This window comes from Topomyia yanbarensis, chromosome 1 (assembly GCF_030247195.1).
Source record: "Topomyia yanbarensis strain Yona2022 chromosome 1, ASM3024719v1, whole genome shotgun sequence".
In the NCBI taxonomy this organism is placed as follows: Eukaryota; Metazoa; Arthropoda; class Insecta; order Diptera; family Culicidae; genus Topomyia; species Topomyia yanbarensis.
In genome coordinates, this window is record NC_080670.1 from 6,740,850 (window position 1) to 6,763,984 (window position 23,135).

Consider the following 23,135-nt stretch of genomic DNA (forward strand, 5'->3'; position numbering starts at 1 on the left):
CACACGCAAATATTTTACAAAATCACGGCAGCGTACAAGCGTTAGAGCCCCTCGCGATTTTCCAAGCAACCTACGTCCACGAACTCGCAAACATGATTACACCCCGGTGATAAGGTGAACGTCTCCGCATTCATAAACTTACCAACGCGATCTCAAGCGTCAGCCTATAAATTTCCGCGCTCGCGCCATCATGAGTCGGGATCGTCCGGAAGTTTCTATCCTCGGTACCAACAGTCTAAGTCCATGTTAATCAATAAGAAAAAATAACTCCCATTTCCACTAGACAAAACGTTCCATGGCGACATGACCGGGAACTCTAGTAATATGGGGCAACTCAATCCCTATCAGACTGTGATCCATACACCGAAAACTAAATGAATGACGGTCCGCGAATATGTGAATGGCCGCTGGGTTTCAAAATCGAATTTATGCAAGCGAAGTCACATACACGCGACAAACACGTCAACATACCAACGCTTAAGCCCTTCGTGATCATCTATGCAAACCTATGCCCGCAATCGCGCAAACTTGATAGCACTCCGGTAATTATGTGAACGTTTTAGTACTTACGAAGTTACAAACGCGGTCTCAAACGCGAATCCGCAAACGCGCGCGATCATGAATCGGTCACGTCCGAAAATCTTTACCCTTCATTCTAGCAACTTGAGTCCATACATTCAGTTGGACCAATCAAAAAATAAAGCTCATATCCACTAGACTACACATTCTACTGCGACATAACTGGGAACTAGTGATATGGAAGAACCCACTTTCTTCTAGAATCAGATTCACGGTCCGCGCGCGATCATTCCGGAACACACGCGACTATAAGATAGAGTTTAAAAACGCAAAGTTACATACACGTTAGTACACCCGACATACAAAGGCACGCGCGATCGAACACGTTAACGTACAAATGCTCGAAGCCTTCGCGATGATACACGCTATCGCGAGTCCCAACGCCCGCACACACCTGAACCGTACAATGAATATCACATTCAGAATCACGGCCCGCTACAATCGGTCTAAAGCAGTGTTTTAGTGGGCGCCATTCGCCTTCTCGTCTGCAAATTGTTGTATGTCATTCTGGCGTCGAGGAGCATTTCCGAGAACCTAGCTCTATAGCTCCAGTAGGACAACTCTCGGAAAAAAGCAGGTTTCTCAATTTTTCTTTCAATGAATCAACCAATACAATCATTATTAACGTTTTTACTTGTTTTCTTCTTTAGAATTTTAAAAATTTCCTTCTCAAAGAAAATAATAAATAATGATATCATCTTCTCCATAAAATGTTCAACATAAAAAAAAGAACTTAGAAAGAACTAGAAACATAAAATAACTCTAATGTTACGAGACAGAAACAAAACATCAGAAGGCAAAACAGAGATGATATTTCGCGCACGTAAAAATAGGACATAAGAGCAAAATAAAACTTAAAAAAATAAACTTAATCGAACTTCATCGTAATTGATAGTAATAATAACTAGGATAACATTAATGATTTTTCTCGCAGTTGTGCAATGTTTGCTGTTTTGTTGTTTCGAGATTGTAAGGTAGGTAGGTATATTGGTTGATATTTGCTTCTTCCTTTTTTCCTTTGTTTTCAAAAATAAACTCCAATATAATGGCTCCTGTCTCTAGCTGGCTGCGGCTGAACGGTCAATTACTCTGGTCGAAAATTCTCGGTGACGCTTCTTAGTTACTTATTAGTTTGTCTTTGTCTCGTGGATTGCGGCCTTAAAATTTCCATATCTCTCTATGTTCAAAAGTAGGGGAAATTTTTCTTTTTTTACTATTTGAGTGTGTGAGTCGGTTGGTCTCTCTGTCTCTTTCTTTCTCTTGCTGCTTGGTAGGTCCCGCCTGTTTGAGCTTTTGTTGCTCCTATCTTCGATTGAACTGACTGTCTGCAAAACGCTTTGCTAGTTTTTCAATTTTTCTTTCTTCATGTCTTTCATGCAAAATGGGTTTCTGGTTCTATGTGACAAAATAAAATGACTCTAGTTTGAACTAACTCATGGTTGGCGGTTTTTGTGGCTGTCGTAGGAAAGGTCATTTTCGTTATTTTTGCTGAAAGAGTTCGGGATGAGAAGGCACTAACGAACGCACGCACACACACACAAACAAACTATACTTCCTAGGGGCGATTGGAAGGGAAGGGATGGACGTAGGTTGACGACGACGACGATGGCAATGGGGGGCAGTAACTAAGACTGGTTTACACTTCGACCTTGAACGGCGAACCGGGGATGTGATCATCGCCCCATTTCACGATCAGGATATACTCGCCACGTTCGCGCACCAGGTAGTTCACGTTGTATTGATTGCGGCCAGTATGTTTGATGAATACCTCGTCGCAGGGTCCTTTTGGTCCGTAAATGCCAACGAATAGGATGTTGTTACCTGTTAAAAAAAAATGTGAAGTTTAACATTACTACTATCTACAGCTAACATCACGTGACACTGGGAACTTACCGGCATCTCCAGCGTTCAGCGTAAACTGGTTCTGTTTGCCTAGGTATGCCTTCTTGAGACCCATGCCTTTGGATTGTATTTTACTAGCGTCGGATTTGAAGATTGGCAGAATGACACCTGCCCGGCTGCCGGCTTTCGAAACCTTGGCGACCGTTTCGACCGTTACCGAGGACGTTTCCTGGCCACCTTCCTCCGCGAGTTTATCACCTGTAACCCCTTTTGTCAAAAAGATTGTATTTTTAAGTAGAATTTATTCAACCTACTAACCTGTGCAGATGATCTTGAATGGCGATCCGACGATGTGCATCTGGTTGTACTTGATGGTCATGTAGTAGTGACCGGGCAGCAGTGGCGTGTACCGAACCTTATAGCCTTCCTCTACTTCCGTGCAGTCCATCGCAACCTTGGAGGGACCGTCCAGGGTGACAGCAAGTGTTCCAGCGCCAGCATTGCAGGTGTCGATAATCAGGTCAGTTTTTTCGCCGGTTTTCACGTCGCCAAGACCTTTACCCGATGCATGGACCGCTGCCGGGTCAACGTCATCCTTACCCACCTTGATGCGGTACGGTGATCCGGGGATGTGCACACCATTGAACTTGACATGGATAGCATGAATGCCGTTCTCCCGTGGATAGAAACGTACCGAGTATTGGTCCTGATCGATAAGTTGAATGAAGCAATCGTCCTCGTTATTCGATGGGGCTACGACCTGCAGGAAGAATGAATTTGTATCTTTTCATTTGAATACTTTAGACGCATGATAACCTACCTTGGCGTCTAGGTCACCCTTGGCGCCATTCTTTCGAACGATGAACTGTGCTGGTTTATCGGCTTGCACCGGACAAGTTGGGAATTGGGCAATTTCCAACTTGTGGGCTTCACCCATTGCCGGCGAGACGTAAACCTTGAAAGGCGAGTCCGGAATATGGCGGTCGTTGAACTTGAGGCCAATACGGTAGTCACCTGCGAAGGAAATCATTTCCAATTATCTCTCCCGTCTTTGTACGAATTTGAACTATTCACTTACCTGGTTCACTGACCACATAGGACACATCGCACGATCCGTCCTTGCGGTCCTTGAACTCGATGTCGGCCTTGCTGGGACCTTCTACGGAGATGGCCAGAGTACCACCACCAGCTTCGCGTGTCCACACGTTGAACTCACATGGCACACCCTGCTCTCCGTGTTCCAATCCCGGACCACCGGCCTTAACCAGATGGGAACCGGTATCCTTCAGTGGACCCACAGTGAACTGGAATGGAGATCCTAGAGGAGAGTATGACAATGAAAAGATAATCCTATCCTATTCACATTATAACCTACCAGGAATATGGATCTGCTTGTATTTCACGGAAACGGTATGCACTCCCAGCTCCTTGGGGATGAAGTGAACCGCGTAGAGTCCGTCTTCGATCTCTTGAATTTCGGCATCTTCGGTAACTCCACCGGGTGAGGTTACCGTGGAGGACAGATCAAACGAGGTGATTCCGGGCATCTTAAAGGTGAGCTTACACTGACTTCCGACTTCGGTAACCGGGACGGCTTCCCGTTGACGTTGGATCTTCTCACGTTGTCGGTTGGTACCTTCACCGGAAACTTTAACGGTGAAAGGTGATCCGTTGACATGATGATCGGCAAACTTCAGATTTACGATGTAGTAGCCCGGTTCCGTGGGTTTGTAGGAGATGTTGAGCGTTCCGTCTTCCTTGTCGGTACATTGGATTTCCGCTTTGCTGGGTCCTTCGATGGAGAGGGACAGACCTCCATAACCTGCATTTCGGGTGTCTACGGAGAATACGTTTTCCGAGTGCGTCTTGCCTTCCTTCAAGGAATTTCCAGTAACGATGACCTTCTTAGCATCACCCACCTCACGTTCACACACTTTCACCTTGAAGGGCGACTTGGCGATGTGCTTGCCAATACGTTTCACGGATACCGTGTGTTCGCCGATTTCACGGGGGGTGAACGAGATACCGATGTTGCCGGTTGGCATGCGCTTAAGGAAACACGGTTCTTCCAGACCAGACGGAGCTTGAATCGAGGCGTTCAATGAGCGCAAGTCATGATCGGAGATAACCCCCGGGAGAGTGACTTCCGAACAGGAACCAACGGATATCTGGTTACGCTTTCGACCCTCTCCGGTAATCTTCGCGAAGTACGGCGAACCCTTGATGTGCTTATCGCCGAAGCGGACGGTGATCTTGTATTCGCCTGGAGCCGTCGGTAGATAGGAAACGGAAACGGTACCGTCTTTATTGTCATGGTAAGTTATCTAATTAAAAACAAAAAAAAATTATACTCGATGGCAAGTTTGGTTGGGAAGCGACGACATACATCAGCCTTGCTGGGACCTTCAACGGCCATCTGCAGTCCTCCCGCGCCTGCACCCTTGGTAGAAATCGTAAACAGAGCTGGTTCGCCGGTCACTCCATGCGTCAGACCAGGCCCGTAGGCTGTCACGTAGCCGCTGGCAATCGAGTCGACGTGGAACTTGAACGGAGATCCCTGAACGTGTTCGCCATTGTACTTGACCGCGAGTTCGTGAACACCTTCCTCCTTCGGGTCGTACTTGATTGAAACAGTTCCGTCGTGATTATCTTCGATCACCGGTTTGTCTACCTCTCCGCTTGGCATCTTGATGTCGGCTGTACTCGAAAAGAAAAGGAAACAACAGAAAAAACTAGTTAGCGGATTGAGTCACTACTATGGTTCGGTTCGGTTCGGTTTTGCTTCGGCGTTGGAATTTCAACTGTCTGCAATAATTTTCATTGAGTTAGACATAATTTCACACGAGCTCCTGTTCGCCTCGCGGGGGACGTGGGAGAATCTAGTGATATATTCCAAAAATATTTCCGAATCTGTGTTTTCCCTCTCAACATAGCGTAATCAAAAGTTCACCCAAAATAAGATGGAAAAAATCATTCACAAACGGAAAACACTTAGCGGTGGCGATGTTGGGGCTGTGCGAAGCGTAAAATTTCGTTGATTCTGTGTGGCGATGAGCAATCGAGTAACATTTCGAGTACACCTGTTGGTTTTGGCACTAGATTTATGGGAGAGTTTTAATTCTGGTTCGGTTGGAACAGACGAAATAGATCCTGCTAATTCGCGGTTGGCAATCGGACGATGATCAGAATGTGCTGGATGGAAGTGTGTCTTTTTCCGGGAATGTATGAGTAGCTTGATGATTCGACGAAAGCCGTGAGGGTGCGCCCCGCAAGGGTTGTTTTCAATTATCCACTTTTACTGCCAAATAAGATGGGAAAATATGCACGAGGTGCATATGATTAAAGTATTTTTGATTGCATATTCAGCTGTTTGGTGAGCATGAGGTATATGCCATTAAGAATAAATGATTGGCCAGAAAAATTTGATAAAGAGTGCGAATATTTTTGCTTCATTTCTAAGTAGAAGTACTATATGAAATCTGGCATCAGAAATTTTATCCTTTTGTTTGAGCGATATCTCTTGTGGTTCGTGACATTTGATGGGAACTGATGGTTGTTTTTCAAAAAATAACAGTCATGCGAACGCGACCCGGATATTTTTGCCACTCATCAGCTCAACTCGACCAAAGCCTTAGACTTTTTAATATGAAGTTCCCAAACCGACCATCTCTATCTACCCATCTCTAAGATAGCCTGATTAGTGGTGGTAGTGGCAAGATTTTCCTAACAGAGGAAAAAAAACCCATCTCTATTATGTGCATCTCATTTTGCTTAACTGATACCCTGTCTGTTACTATGTTTTAATTGCCGCATGGTTCTACTGTATCGGTTTTGTTGGATATTTTCGGCAAATTTAAGTCTAAGAGAAACGAAAGTAATTAAATCAAAAGACGGATAAGTATTCTAGAGCGAATCAGTTATAAACTCAGAACGGAAAACTAGGACTAGGCAGGCTCAAATGGACAAGGAAATGTGAATTGCCTTCTGCTAAATATGAGTTAGGCGCTGCACTCAAGTCTATCGCATAGTCGTTGACAGAACATAACTCATCATCATGTTTTTCCGCCGAAACTAGAATATCTATCCGTCTGTCAATTTCATTGCTTTCGTTTCTCTTAGTCCTAAATTTGCCGAAAATAGCCAGCATAATCGATACAGTGACACCCTTTCTGTTTAAGCGTCCTGGTGAATCCAATAGAATTGCCATGTATCAATCTGAATTTCATACGTGACAAATGTTGGCTGAGTATAATGTGTGTGTAATAGACTAGAACTAATAGTCACATTTTAAAAACTATGATGATGATAATGAGATCCGCAGGTCTCATGCCAAATCCGAACTTTTCCGATACTTTTAGTATAATCTCACAAAATATTAAGTTAGTAATATGTATGGAAACCGAGATAGTTGGAAATACAATAGATATAAATCATTATTGGCTCGGTATGTCAACTCTTCAATCTGTGTAGTTGAGTAGTACCATATCCTCTACACCGTCACATCAAGACGATTCAGAGATTTTAAAAATCAAATATTCATAGACACAAAAAGAAGCACAAAGATCTAAAATTTCAAAAATTCGCAGCTCCAAATAAAATCTTAAAATTTAAACAGTAGAAAAAATCCAAAGATTCATTTAAAAATTCTAGTGACCATAAAAACCAAAAAGACCAAGTTTCGAAACTTTACAAATCAAAAGATTCAAGGAAACCGGGATATTCAAAATCTTGAAGATTCATTTACCCAAAGATAATAAGATTCAAACTCTGTAGATCAAAATTCAAAGAATCAAAGGTTCAACAATAAGACGAATTCAAAGTACCAAACTCAAGAGATACACTGATCCAAAGCTCAGAGATTCGAAGAACCAAAACTTTCAATATTAAAACTTCCAAAAATCTAAAACTCCAAAGACCCATAAATCCACAAATCAAAAAACCCATACTTGATTTTATTTAAGTTCCTCGTTTGACTCCGTACTTTGCATGCATTTACTTTGGGCATGGTCGAAGTCACTAAAAATCCCAGCAAATATACTAGTTGCCAGAAACAAAGAAGCAGTCATCATATGCAGGGTTGCACATTTCTTTATTACCGTATACCTAAACTGGTTTCGAGAGGGATGATTAATGACAGACCAGATATTTAACTTGCAACAATTCCAGCAATACAAGTGGCGGACTCACCATCGCACAGACGAGTTCAAGGTTGCGTACGATTTAGTGAAACAAAACGATCCATGACAAACAGTGCTGGAACATGACTTTCTAACAAGACTGATTAAACAGATTCGTATGGATCCCAATCGAATAGCCGGAGATATATTCTTCTCTTTTATGAGGATAGATGTATTGAAGCGATGCCATATATTTTCTAGCTTGTTGTTCAACATAACGCTCGAAGGTGCGATATGAAGATACAGTGTTGCAAAGAAACGGAATTAACATCACGAGATCTCGCACGCATCTTGACGTCGTCGTCGACATCGACATCATTGGAATCGATCGCATAGTGAAATGACTATAAATTGTGTCAAACGGTATTTATTCCAACGTGGAAATGGATGGGTTATGGCGTAAAGCTATCGACGAACTCATCTATCTTTGAACACTAGTGACATTTAAATTTAAAAGCATGTTGGGGCTGTAAGTAGGGTTTTCTACGGTTTGCGAAGTCAGCTTAAGTTTCATATAGTCTACAGATGACCACAAAAGTTACTTTATACAAATTGCTGATACTCGCTGTTGGTCTGTACAGCCATGCAGTGTGGTCATTGCATGAGACAGACTATCGAGCACTCGGTGCATGTGAGAAAATTCTGCGCTCAATCGTCGGTGGCACAATTGAGAATATCGCCAACGTAAAGGGGGTATTCTTATTTGCCAGCTTTAAAAAATCGATTTCTTTTTCTTTTCTTCGTCATTGAACTCATTGTATGAGTATGAGGAAGGAGCATTATCTAGCTACGAAATCGCTGACTGATGTCGAAACTGTACTTTTGCGTGTAAATCTGAACTCAATCTTCTCAAAACTAATTTTTTTTGTAAATGGCCACGATAACTCAAAAAATAATTAACCGATCGCGCTGAAATTTTATGGAGTTCTTCAGGAAAAACCTAGTTTAAATATGAACCAAAATTTTAAACATAGCATTTGTTTAAATATTTTTTAATACAATGTATACATCAAGACGAGCAAAAATCGACATCCGCATTGAAGCAGTAGCGTAAAATACATTATTTTACTTCAACTGTATTTTTTGTTTCAGGCGATAACGACAAGTCCTCCGATTATGAAGAATTTTGGATTTTCTGTTCCAGATGATTTTAACAAGCTTTATAGGCTGACGTGGAGCAACTTTTTTTGAGGCAACTATAATATTATTTAATATTTTAATAAACAAAGGAACTTTACTCCTATTTTTTGTAATTGTAGAAAGTCACTACTCGAAAAATGAAACCATAAGCATTAAGCCATTGCACAATATTTTTCGAACATTTGTACTAAAATTGTATAAAAACCCTATCTCAGCATTTTCAATGCAACTGAGCTCTACAGTAGCATTGTAAATGCATAAAAGCTTAGACGAAATATAGCATTATTGCTAGCTCTATATACGCATATAATGCTGATATAACGCATACATGCTTTATGAATCCATAGAGCATATATGCTTTACATATGCATTCGGTGCTGTTATATAGCCAATATAACGCTGATATTCTGCTGTGAGTTTATTCGTCACGAATCTTCTATTTAAAATTATATTCGACATTTTTCATATATATATATATATATATATATATATATATATATATATATATATATATATATATATATATATATATATATATATATATATATATATATATATATATATATATATATATATATATATATATATATATATATATATATATATATATATATATATATATATATATATATATATATATATATATATATATATATATATATATATATATATATATATATATATATATATATATATATATATATATATATATATATATATATATATATATATATATATATATATATATATATATATATATATATATACAGGGTGTTTGGTTCATGGTTAAGAATCTCTCGGGTGGTGATAGACTGCCATATTTGGAGAAAAAAATGTTCTACACATACCATCAAATCTCAACCGTTACAGAGTTATTGAACTTTTTGTGTAAAAAACTTATTTGTCTTAAAATACCTCTAACTTTAAAAGTATACTTTGTATTTTAAATATTTCAGTTCCATTCGAAAGGTAAGAAAATTTCCTATTGAATGGTGTTCTCATATCTTTTAAGTAATTTGTTTTAATTACCTTTTAGCTGTAAAGTAGTTAAAAGTTAGTGTTTTTGAGGAGGTTTTTGCTAATATTCTCGAAATAATGAAGTATGATTATAGAAATATCTATTATCCAAAAGTTGGGTTTTAGGACGATTCATAATTTGTTCTTGGACGTCATATTTCTATCTCTTCTCATTTCTTTGTAATTTCATTACTATACTAATGGTTTTTTACTAACGAAATAACTCAAAATTTGTGTTTTTGGAGAGTTTTTTAATTATTCTAATTATTAATCAACAAAATTTATCGTTACTATTGTTCATTTGATGCCCCTTAATGTTCTCTATAACTTTTTATTTGACACTTTGTCTATATCACTTTTCATTTTGCTGCTATTTAATAGTTAACACAGCATGAGCTCGCCACAAATTAAGAAATTTAGTGGGTTCGAAATCGTTATTTTTGCATATGAAACGATGTGATAAAAACGATTTTGCGTCGAAACCAAAAGAGAGAATTGAATGGAGTCAAAGAAAGAACTGTAGAACTTGCTGAAATGCATTATTTCCATGATAATAATGGTGATGTTTATCATTCACTATTTTAAGAAAATTAACGAAAATGCTAATAATAGCACTAACTTTAAACTAATTTACTTTTAAAAGAATACTAAATTCACCTATCTGAAAGGTATTAATACTTTTTTCACTGCAAAATTTTCCTGGCTTTCGAATAAAAAGAAAAAAAGTACAATAAATGCCATAATTTTTCAATTACAGCTGGTACTAGTGAAAATGAGATAAAAATATCCATGTTGAATAACCCAAAATCATGAAAATACTAAAAGGTAAGTGTATCATGTCAAAGAACGAATTAAGCAGCTCACCAAGACTAACAATCTGAATTATTAAAAGGATGAGGTTAACTATTAGGATTTTCAAGAAAAGAACGAAAAATCGTTTAAAATTGTTTAATTTTCAATAAATTACTTTAAAAAGGCTACTTAAACTCATTAGCTGAAACATGTGAGGGCATCACTCAATGCGAAATTTACTCACCTTTCGAATGGAACTAAAACATTTAAAATGCAAAGTATACTTTTAAAGTAAGAGGTATTTTAAGACAAATAAGTTTTTTACACAAAAAGTTCAATAATTCTGTAACGGTTGAGATTTGATGGTATGTGTAGAACATTTTTTTTCTCCAAATATGGCAGTCTATCACCCCCCGAGAGATTCTTAACCATGAACCAAACACCCTGTATATATATATATATAAATTCCAACGTTGTCAGTTTCAACCACGTGTTTAAGTTGTAAATTGTCTGTAAATCGAAACAATCTGCTTAAGATAACGTGTTGAATGATATCAGTGCTGAATTTCGTAAGTGATGAAACTGGATGAATGTCTAAGCTCAATTTTCACATTCACTACCTATTGAATATTCGGCCTAACATCTCAATATTTGAAGTCCATTACCGAGGTCGCAGGACGGAGTAAAACTTATTCATTGAATTCACTCATGGTGGCTTTGTTCTTGAAACTTTAGAGACTTTCAGTTGTCATTCACTTTGCTCGATTGCAGCTCCGATTCGAGCAGAAGTAGGAAGCATACTTTCTAAAATAAGTTGAAAAAAAACAAACGTTCGGGTTATGAGCCAATCGGTTTTTCAGAGGAAGGCTTGAAATGTGTATGACGTTTCAAAGGAACTGGAACATTCATTTGCAAAATTTTTCAAAATGCGATTTTTCAAACAATTTTGCGCTCCCTTCCCGATCAGAAACACATAACAGAAATATTTTAAAACTATATCTCGCATTGTTACTTGTTATAAATTTCTGTTATTTTAACTACTAACGAAACCTAATTTATAACACAATATGTTACAAAAATTGTGTTCTGTTATAACCTTGTTATTTCATTCTGATCGGGTTTTCTCTAGTTTTTATTGATAAATTAAAATAAAAACTCAAACTTTTTAACTTGCTTTTCCCTACAACAGCTTTTGAAAAATCGACGTCGATTTTCTAGTCAAAACCAAAACCTGCACCTGCCTGTTCTCGCATCCGAAGATTTCCTTCCGCACTTTTCGAAGAGTGAACGTTGTTTATTTTAAAATTCATTTCGGAATAGCTTTCCGCTTTCGCAGCGATAAACAACATTCAGGTACTTTCCCACATTCATAAACACAAATACAAACACACTTGTCTAGGCTCTTTCGCACCAGACTGGAATAGCCTGTGAAAAAAAAACAATTTTGCGCATTCCAGTGTTAATTTTGACAAGTCTTTCTTTGGAATATAACCTGAACAGAATTCAATTAACATAAGTTTAATTTCTACAAAACTACACTTCTGCCTTCAGTTCTGTGTCATCAACGGCCGCAGGCACAAACGGGAGCATGACTGTTCCCCAAACGCCGTTCGTGTAGTCACAGTCTTCTAAGTAATTTTACGCCTCATTTTAATTTATTGCTCTTCTGAATGGCATGTTTTAATGCTGGCGCAGGCACACTGCCACGAAGCAGGTGTTCCAATCTGTCTAGAGAAGTGCTTTGCTTCGACATTTACGGGATGTTGGAGAAAGTGACACAGTTCGGTTTAAATTACGGGCGATAATTTGACAACTAAGAGGAATTGAGATTGTTTTCTTTTTTTTAGTGAAATTGTTTTTTTTACGAACACCAATCCACGAGTTTCCGTTTATGTGATTTACTAGCTCAATCGCCAGTGCATTGTACGGAGAGCGTCACTCAAGTTCGGAATTAACCAGTGGTTGCCAGACCTAGCAAACATCCGCCTTGCAAAAATAGCCCGTTTATATTTGAACTGCATCCGGTGCTAGCGTTGGCCTTAGTTGATGTACCCTGGGAAACAATGTTGTCAATATCCTCGTTACTTACTCGGTTAAGTGACACCCCCGCATGCGACAATTTGTCGCTCAGCTGGCAGAATGTGGGCTGCAGTGTATGTTGTCCTCGCAAAACCCGGTGTAGCAGCACAGATTTCAAAATAAATATATGAAAATTCGAATCAATAAATTTTCTGACAACGTGCTTCTCCGTAATTCGCAATCCGAGCGCAAAACAATGTTTTCACTTGCGTCCGATCCATTTCCCGTCATATTTGCCCGCTCGCTCGCAAGTATAAACAAACAGTCATTAAACGCATTCCCAAGGCCATCCGATTGTGTAATGTGCGCCTCAGTCGGCAAAGAGTGTGGGATATACAAAGAAAAGTAATGACCGTTGCCTTTGAGATAATGACATTGAACTATACCTACACAGCGGATAGAAGGAGGGATGATCTGTTCCACAACAATCATCAGTCCAGATCTCCTTCCTCGCACCTGAGCAGTTGCCGCCTTCTTCGGGGTCGGCAAACAAAAACGTTCACGGACTGCCGGAGTCGCCCGGTGTTTCGTGCACAACAGCACACTAAACGCGAGACCGCAGATTAATTACAGCGCATTCCGACAGCAGATGAGCCGCAGAAGTATTTGGCCAGAATCGGGGAGATTTTCTTGGATTATCGTCTTTGGGTGTGAAAGAGGGAATAGCTCCACGTCGCAGGTGTTTTCGTATAGGTCGAAAAAATGAGACTTGTTTCGTTCTGTGGCAGATTAACGTGACCTTTGATGCGCTGTTTTGCGGTGGAATCGGTAGAGAATTCTTCATTATTTTTTTTTATTGCGGGTGGGTGAAATGTGCGTGAGTGAGATGGATAAAACTTCCAACAAGTGTCGAATTATACGCCCAAAAAGTTGGTTAGCGGATGTTTGGTCTTTCTGGCGATTAAATAATGGAACTGGTTTTGCTTCCAAAGCATGGTCTTCCTGATTTCATTTGTTCTTGAGAGCTGTTAGATGGTCATATTTGGGTCTTTGTTTTATTTCTCTTAGAATCCCTTTAACTCAAAAAATAAACTTTCAAGACATTCTTAACCATGAACCAAACACTCTCTATATTAGTAAATATGTTTACCCTAGTATGAAATTAATGGGCAGTCACGTTATAACAATGCCGTTCTTATGAGTTTATGATTCCTGGAAATTTCGTACGAGTAAATATTTTTAAAATTCATTGGATGTTTACTAAGTGAGAGTTCCTATGCAGAATCATCCCAATATATAAGGTGGGTACTACGTTTAACCAAAATGTTTTTTTTTAATTATTTCAATAGTCAGGTACATGTTTTATAGTATCGTTTCAAGTTTCAAAATCCTGTTGTCTGATGGCTAAGGAGATCCTTTTAGTAAGTTTATTTTTCTTGACCACAAAATTTAGATGCCGCTTCCTCACAATAAGATATTCAGTGTTCATTTTAGACATAGAAAACAAATCATATGAATACCATTTTTGACGCAAAAATAATCAAATAAAGTTTCATTTAAAACCAATTTTGTCGAGACTAACGACCATTTTCCAAATTCCAGGATGAAAGTGAAAGGAATGTAAGCTTTGGAATGTTGATATCTTTTGTTGTGCTAAATGGGAATAATCAATCTCTGTCAATTTGTCAAAATAATACTTAGTAATCTAGTATTAAATTTTAGAGTATGTATGAATACGTTAATAACGGAAAAACGGTGTTTTGAAAAAATTTAAGAAACCGGCCGGAAAATTTTTTCGGCCCATCTCGATCAGAGCCGTCAATTTGATGCACCTGCCGAACACTAAAATGATGAAAAGCTTTGAATACAGGTCCGCTACAAATTTGTTGTTATCATTCGTATCGAGCTGTTTGAAGTGAACAGAGCATCTCCTTGAAGGACTGTACAATAACGGGAAGGAAACATTTGTGAGCTGTGCACGGCTGGTGGATTACTAGCAGAGGCCATAATCAAGCTTGTCGGATGCCTTTTTTCGGAAGATTGCTTCTCAACACCGAGAGAGAGAAGACGATTATTAGGTTGTGGTCGCCTCCGTGGACTGACTGCATTATTTTCTTTGCATAGCTCCGTGCTAGTAACCGGGGCTAATTAGAAAAAAATTCTCCCATTGGAAAATATTTCTTTAGGAAACAAAATAGCCCTTATAAGTGCTATCAAACCATTTAGAAGCATTGAAATTTGAAAAGTTATACCCCTCGTGATTGACGGATGAACCTGAGCATAGAGGACAGAAGTCAGCAATTATCTTAAATAATAATTTGAAATGCTTATTTTCGGAGATGTCCAAAAACGAACGTTTTTTGTGTCTACGTCATTCATGATTTTTGAAAAATAGAAATATATTGATCATGAAATTAATTTTGCCGTTGGAATTTTAAGATTTTAAATCATTTTATGCCGCCAAAAGATTGTGGAATGGTTGAATTTATCATTTTTTTTTCAAGATCGTTATCTATATTAGAAACAAGGAAAATACGGCGGGTTGACTAATTGATTTTCTAATTTTTGCTTCTGAAATCTACCTGCTATTTATATAAACACTCAGATCGATTCTTCACTCCCGAAGGAATAATGAACCCTATTGATAAAGCCTATAGCTCTTTACCATACTGGGTTAGCAACAATAACATATTCTTAAATTCAAGCTTTCTGTGTATAGGTTTATCCTTTAATGGATAACCAAAAATCCGGATAAGCAATTGTATTACTACTGGGCATACCAAACGATATGGGTTCCGTATTCGGGTTTACAAAGATCACACGAATAATACTCGGCACGCTGAATAATTGAGTTTACGATGTTCAGTCAGTCCCCTGACTAGAATACGCCAATTGTACTTGAAAAAATGCAACAAACTTTCTGGCATTTTTAGACTCACATCCGGTAGAAAAAATTTTGTTTGAGAGCAAGTTTGCAATCTATACCAATGGTTGGCATGTTCAGATGCAGCCCACGAGCAAATATGACGCTTTATTCATTTTTTCTCAGTACACGCGTTTTGAAAGTTTTTATCTTTCAAGCCCCAATTTGATACATTCGGTTATCATAAATCTACAAACAAATGCCCAAAGATTAGAAGTACTCAAAAAACTCATGGGCGGTCATCTGTAGTGACTCCGTACAGCCTGGAAAGTGTGTGTTAAAAAGACAGTTGAGTACTTCATATTCGTCAGATGAGTATGCACATAAACTTTTAAGTCTAGCAAGTTCGGCATTTCACCAAGAAGCACGCATAGCTCAAAGCGAACAAACCTCTTGTATGCTGCTATTATGAGTAGTTTTGCTTTACCCGTATCCAAGTCAATTGGAGCTTCAATCGTTGGAAATACGCGTGAAACCTAGTCGGCAAACCCTCTTTGCAAGAAGTTTTGTTTCGTAAATTTGGGGTTACGATATGTAACGATATCTAGGGAGACGTTTAAGAGAAGCGTCTGGTGTAAAGTGCTAAAACCGAAAGTAATTTTGTGTTACAATTTTGAAGGCGCCCCAAGAGTAGACGTCCAACCATTTCCACGTCGAGGAGCGCCGTGGCAGACATGATAAATCTTAATAAAATTGTTTGAAACCAGAAATTCAACATGAGTTATCGTGTCCGCCAATTTGAAAAGTGCGGTTTCGAAAAAAACGCTATTGAAAGTGCCAATAGATTGAAATCTGCGTGTTTTACAGTAAATACGCGCGAAGAACACGTGGCTGTTTAAAACAAAAGAAGTTCAGACCCCCGAGAATGCGGGAGATTATTCTAGAGGTTCAGTATTATCAATTAAACGAAGAAAAAAGAAATTGATTTTTTACCCACTGCGCCAGACGCCCCCCTTTATGATCAACAATGAAGTATTTGTCATCAAATAATGACGGTTCATACACGTTCGGATGAGCCAGTTTGTCAACTCATGCGCAATACTGTCGGAGCAGAGAGTTATATCAAGCACCTCTTCCCTGCCAGGCCGTGCAAATATTGGGCGATCTCCTCTACCGAGTAAATGCAGATTTATACTGCTTAACCTTCCGGCAGTCGCGCTAGTGCACTGAGTGAACGCTGCTCTGAAAATCTAGCGAAATCGTTTTAGGGCACCAGTGGCTGCTCGTTTAGTGGGCCATAAGCGCGACTTCCGGAGGGTTAAGTATTCCCGTGCCTCCCAAATTGATATCTGAGCTGCCTCTAATTATGTGGTGGCCAATTTCATCACTGAGTGGATTGTGATTGGAAACACATTTCTGTCACAGTATGATACAACCTTTTTCAAGTTATCAGAACGTGTTGATACATTATGCAGCAAATATGCGGAACACTTGACGATTTTTCTGTTTTGTCCGCAAGTTTACCTGCGGGTGCTACACCTATTCAAACTTGGGCGTAATTAGGCTCTCTTTTTGCACTGCACCGATGTAGCACCAGGTAAATGCTTGGCAATGCTGTATTATTGTGCAGCAAACTGTGTCCCCAAGCAACTCTGATATAGAACTCGTATCCTTTACCTACCCGCGGTGTTATAGGGAAGAGGAACAAACGACGTGCGAGTGGAACTGTTAATGTACCTGTCACACAAAGTAAAGCTTTCGGTACAGGTAATGCCCATTTTGGGCCGCTGAAAATTATTTCATATTCATATTCTTTCATTCTTTTCCTTTGCTAGTGTCGAACCAGTATTCCTTTCCTTCCGTGGTAGAACAGCATCAGGCGTGGCCGGTGTCGTTATTGACTTTTTTATATTCATTTACTGCCCAACCACCAACTGAATAGATTCATTATTCGCTATAGAACACCAGGTTACTCTCTGCAAGAACGTTTGGGTATCCAGTGGCAGAATTTGCGTATAAATTCCATTTTCAGCAGATGATAGTGAGAGGATCGGTCTGGAAGTTTATCGATTTAAGGGTCCCACCGCAGCCACGAAATGATTCGGAACCAGCAGTTGATGGTGATCAGTCAGTGAAGACGCCGATTGGTTTGCTGGATAAAATTCCCACAGTTGATCAAGCTTAGAGAAGTCTTAAATATGGGGCAACGAGTCAGAATGAGAATTCTTCATTGAAATCCTAAGCGAGTTCTCTCTAACTGGCATTGTCGACCAGAAGTTCGAAAAAGAGGGTGAAATGGAGGAGCATATATTTATGATGGTAGACTATGCTTTAAGCTCAAACTACGCCATGTACCTATGAAAATCAATTGTCGCTTGTAAATTCTCTAAACAAACTGTTTTCAACGGCTGTGTATAGTACTTTCCAATACATCCAGAGCTACCAACAAAGAAACAAACAACGAGAAACACGCTTTTAGAACCACAATTCACAAAACGAAAAATACCACTAATTGAAAAGGATCTCTACGCGCACTGAAAAACTGCGGGAGCAAAAAACAAAAATCTGAAGTTTCTTTAAATTTATTGTGGTTATGAAAGACTAAGCTCGAATAGTGTTAATTTATAACAATTCAAAATCTTGTACAAGAATTCATGAACTTTTTTATTTCGATTTGGGTCATTTGTCTCTTTTTTGGTTAAAGAAATCTCTTTAGAATCTCTTACCCTATGTGCGGGGTTGAGAACCCAGGTGAGCTGCGTATAAAGAAATCGATTGAACATTTAAGATATCCGTGTTTGCAAAAAAAAATCTACTCAATAGAGGTTAACTTGTGAGGTGTAAATTGTTTTGGTATATATTTTTATTTGTATACCCCGATTCATCATCTGAAAATAGTTTCATAACGCGAATAAATATTGACTTGAAAATTGGTGAATAGCATTAAAATTCTCCTGTATGTTAAATTTCCCTCTATGCCACCACATTCATATATCGAAAACCAAAGTCTTTCGTTTTTTCAAAAGTGCTGAATGTGCAAATTCAAATTTTACTGCACAATTTTTGGATTCGATTATTTTTCAGTCCATGGCGTTCGGCATGGTTTACCTTTGTGCGTGTGCAGAAAAACGGCCGTCAGCATATTGGTCGGCACAAAGTCCAACACGCTGTCCTCCGGCACCGGGACGTCCTGCTCGATGTGGAACACCCGGACCGTTTCCTTCTGGTCATACTCCGAGATGGTCATACAGCGCTCGAAGCTCCGGTAGATGTGCGTATGGTCCTCCCAGCTGGCCTCGACCTCTTCGCCTATCTGGCACTCATCGTCACTCCACATGATAATGGATTATGAGTGCGGTTTTGCTTTTTTTTTTCTCAGTCGGAAACTCTTAAGGTGATAATTATTCACTGATTTTTGGTTTTGCTTTGTTATTTTTTATGACCTATCTATCACTGCAGGATACGCAATGCCTCTCTTCGATAAGGTGAATGAACACTTGATTGCTTTAAGATTTGTTTTCCTAGAGGGAAAAAGGATGAAGCTGCTCATGTGGAGTGTTGATAATTTTTTCCAGTTTTCGAAAAACGGTCGAGGCCAGTAGGGCAGAAGACACGCGTCTGTTTTTAGATTCGTTTTTTTTTTAAATTATGTGGTCTAGGTGTTCCAATCTGAGGACCGTCGCGGATCGGTTTTAAACATTTCGAATGAAAGTTTTATTCTTATTTTGTTGAAGCTTTGCTGTAGGAATTGTTTAAAATCAATTGTTTCTATGCGAATGCTCGCGAATGAAATTAAAGTTACCGAAGCCCAAATAAAAAAAAAGGTTAGTTACTAATATTAGTCACATTCAAAATCATTACATTTAGTAAAAGAACTATTAATCTGTTCATTAAAATTGAACATGAAAGAAACAAAATCTCAAAGCAATCAACTGTCTTAACCCTGGAAGAGAATAACTGATTTTATTATTCGCACAACATCTTCAACAACTAGAGGAACGGAAATGAATTAGATTTTCAAAATGGCCGTTTCCGTCGTTTGAAAAATGGTTCCTAGCACACAGACACACAATGTTCACGTTTATCTTTTTTCCCATGTTTTCTGCGATAAGTAATATTGAGTCACACTTTCATCACAGCTAATCCTCCAGTGATGTGACAAATTTTCACGGAAACTTTTCTGGGATTTGTGTGAAACTTTCCAGAATAGTTTGCAGTCGTGCGAGAGGGATCCTTACATTTCACTTGGAACATTTAATAAATTTTACGTTAAATGCGCAAAAAAGTCACACACTCACACCCTCAGAATAGAAATGTTCTTCTACGTACAATAAATTTCGTTCGATGCAGCACCAATTTTCCAGCGATTCTCCAGTAAATCTTCACCTATCTCACTTCAAACTACGATCGCACAGATCGGTTCGCGTGTGCACTTTCTTTGAATCTTCGTATTGCCCCCCGGGGAACTTCCTCGCCCTTTCTGTGTATCCTCTTGGCAAGATGACGTTCCAGCAGGTGGCGGAACTCCTTGTATGGTCAAGCACTTGCTTCTGTCCGATTAGCCTTGGCCAATCGAAAATCGTTCGCTTCGTACGAACACAAACGCGCGCGCGAGCCAGAAAGTTAAAGCACCGCTGGTTCTAGCTGATTGTCGAAGGCTCCACGGGAAAAACGGAAAATCGTGGCCTCAATTACTCTCACACTTCCGTACGATCCAGAGGCACCACGATCAGTGCAGGAGAAAATGAAAGAAAAGCCGTGGCCTGTGATACCCGTGTGGCCCGTGGGGGTACGTCCAAACGTTCCTAGCGACGTTTTATAAATGAGACAAAATATTTTGGACACTGGGTGTCCGCTTATTGCAACACCGGAATCGGGATTGAGCAGTGCTGGGTGTGTTGGAGAAAAATCCGACCTTCCCTCGCGTCAGTCAGTTAGGCAATTCCCGTTTCCCGCCACCCCCCTCTAGTAGCGCGATCGATCTCGTCCGGTTGAACAGTGACTGTCGGGAGAAAATATGTGTGAGATATGTTCAGATGATGATGATGATGATGATGGCCATCATCACTGCTCTCGCACATCCTCACCGTGAAAGTGACTGGACGATGCGCAGGAGTTTTTTTCTTCTTCTCCAAGAGCTGGGAGATTTCAGGGCTGATATTGGCTAACATCATCCCCAGTTCAACACCAAGATCTACTACGCGTAATCAAGCAGCTGGTTGGTGTGTTGGTAGTCTTTCTTCTTTCTTTCCTTCTTTTTTTGTAGTTACTGGGAGAAAACCATCAGATTGTCCATCTCGACTTGATGGGGAATTGAAGTGCGATCGCTGTCGGTTTCTCGCAGATGGACTGAGTGAGTGGTGATTATTGAATTAAAAATAAGAAAGTCGCCCACCGGAGGTGATTTCGGACAAGCTGGGAGGAATTCAGTTTGTTCGAGATTGTTTGCGATGATCGGTAGAGATTGGAATGAAATGGGATTGTTTTTTTTTCGTTGAATTAGCTAGTAGGGAACATTCGGGATTTTCCGTTTTAATGGAGACTCGTGATAGTTGAAAAATTGAGGTGGGTCTTTGACGTATCATGCGTCGCCTTCGAACTAAGCCAATTGATCGACCATACTGATCCTCTTAAAAGCATTCTGATACATTTTCTCCCTATGGTGCAAACATTTTTGAAACAGTTGACTGCTAAATGGCCCCTCCTTGCAGCGATCGTATCCTTCGATGGCTAAGTCATCAAACGAGGTCACTGATTCGATCACTGTCCTACAGTGGAATTGCAGAAGTATCCTCCCGAAAATCGATTCCTTCAAATTCTTACTAAACAGTTTAAAATGTGATGTTTTCGCATTATGTGAAACTTGGTTAACTTCCGATATAAATCTCAACTTCCACGACTTTAATATAATCCGTCTGGATCGAGAAAACCCTTATGGAGGAGTACTTTTGGGGATCAAAAAGTGCTATTCTTTCAACCAAATTAACCTCCCTTCGACACCAGGCATTGAAATTGTCGCTTGTCAAGTTCTAATCAAAGGTAAAGACCTTTGCATGGCTTCCATCTACATTCCTCCTAGAGCCTCGGTAGGGCACCGAACGCTTTGTAATATCACGGAATCCTTACCGGCACCGCGGCTAGTTCTGGGAGACTTTAACTCGCACGGTACGGTATGGGGCTGTCTTCATGATGATAATAGATCAACATTAATCCAAGATCTTTGCGACAATTTCAACATGACCATCTTAAACACGGGAGAAATGACGCGGATTCCTACACCACCAGCACGCGCAAGCGCGTTGGATTTATCGCTATGCTCGACTTCGCTACAGTTAGATTGCAGGTGGAAGGTGATCCCTGATCCCCACGGTAGCGATCATTTGCCTATCGTGATTTCAATTGCTAACGGTTCAAGACCATCGGAAACAATCAATGTCTCGTATGACCTCACACGGAACATTGATTGGAAGAGTTACGCGACCGCGATATCCGTTAAAATCGAATCCACTCAAGAACTTCCTCCGGAGGAAGAGTATAGGTTTTTGGCTGGCTTGATTCTCGACAGTGCGAATCAAGCTCAGACTAAACCAGTACCCAGCGCGAATACCCATGGACGGTCTCCCACCCTGTGGTGGGATAAAGAGTGCTCAGAGCTGTACGCGGAAAAGTCCACTGCATATAAGGCCTTCCGGGAAGACGGGTTACCCGCTAGCTATCTACAGTACGCGTCGTTAGAAAGGCGAATGAAGAGTCTAATGAAAGCCAGAAAACGCAGTTATTGGCGCCGGTTCGTCGACGGGTTAACGAGAGAAACAGCGATGAGCACTCTTTGGGGTACGGCTCGACGTATGCGTAACCGTAATAGTACCAACGAGAATGTGGAATATTCAAACCGTTGGATATTCGCTTTCGCCAAGAAGATCTGTCCGGACTGTCCCGGTACAGAAAACGTGCCGCGCCGCGTCTCCTCACGATACCGCGAACGAAACACCGTTTTTGATGGTGGAGTTCTCACTTGCTCTCTTATCATGCAACAATAACGCCCCAGGGTTAGACAGAATCAAATTCAACTTGCTGAAAAATCTGCCTGACACTGCAAAAAGGCGCTTGTTGAATTTATTTAACAAGTTTCTTGAGGGTAACATTGTCCCTCATGACTGGAGGCAAGTGAAGGTCATCGCCATCCAAAAACCAGGAAAACCAGCCTCCGACCACAACTCGTATCGGCCGATTGCAATGCTGTCCTGCATTCGGAAGTTGTTCGAGAAAATGATCTTGTTTCGCCTCGACAATTGGGTTGAAGCAAATGGCTTACTGTCAGATACACAATTTGGCTTCCGCAAAGGCAAAGGGACGAACGATTGCCTTGCGTTGCTTTCTACAGAAATCCAAATGGCCTATGCTAACAAAGAGCAGATGGCATCAGTCTTCTTGGATATTAAGGGGGCTTTTGACTCAGTTTCTATCAACATTCTGTCAGAGAAGCTGCACCAGCATGGTCTTTCGCCAATTTTAAATAACTTTTTGCTAAACCTGTTGTCTGAAAAGCACATGCACTTTTCGCATGGCGATTTAACAACATTGCGATTTAGCTACATGGGTCTTCCCCAGGGCTCATGTCTAAGTCCCCTGCTCTACAATTTCTACGTGAATGACATTGACGATTGTCTTGCCAATTCATGCACGCTAAGGCAACTTGCAGACGA

The 23,135-nt window shown here is 39.9% G+C and overlaps 1 protein-coding gene across 6 annotated transcripts in view; it reads right to left on the bottom strand.

The window, feature by feature from the left end:
• Positions 1 to 1,194: 1,194 nt before the first annotated feature.
• Positions 1,195 to 23,135, bottom strand: part of LOC131676743 (filamin-A) — a 131,988-nt gene continuing 110,047 nt past the window's right edge. For 5 of the 6 annotated variants that reach the window (XM_058956021.1, XM_058956024.1, XM_058956019.1 and 2 more), the window contains 7 exons: positions 4,808 to 5,118; positions 3,797 to 4,745; positions 3,500 to 3,739; positions 3,242 to 3,435; positions 2,740 to 3,181; positions 2,473 to 2,688; positions 1,195 to 2,400 (listed from right to left, as the gene is read on the bottom strand). In XM_058956021.1, the coding sequence (XP_058812004.1) occupies positions 2,216 to 2,400; positions 2,473 to 2,688; positions 2,740 to 3,181; positions 3,242 to 3,435; positions 3,500 to 3,739; positions 3,797 to 4,745; positions 4,808 to 5,118 (2,537 nt within the window). In that variant the 3' untranslated portion in view covers positions 1,195 to 2,215. The remainder of the gene's footprint in view (positions 2,401 to 2,472; positions 2,689 to 2,739; positions 3,182 to 3,241; positions 3,436 to 3,499; positions 3,740 to 3,796; positions 4,746 to 4,807; positions 5,119 to 23,135) is intronic. The other variant, XM_058956020.1, reaches the window with a different exon arrangement.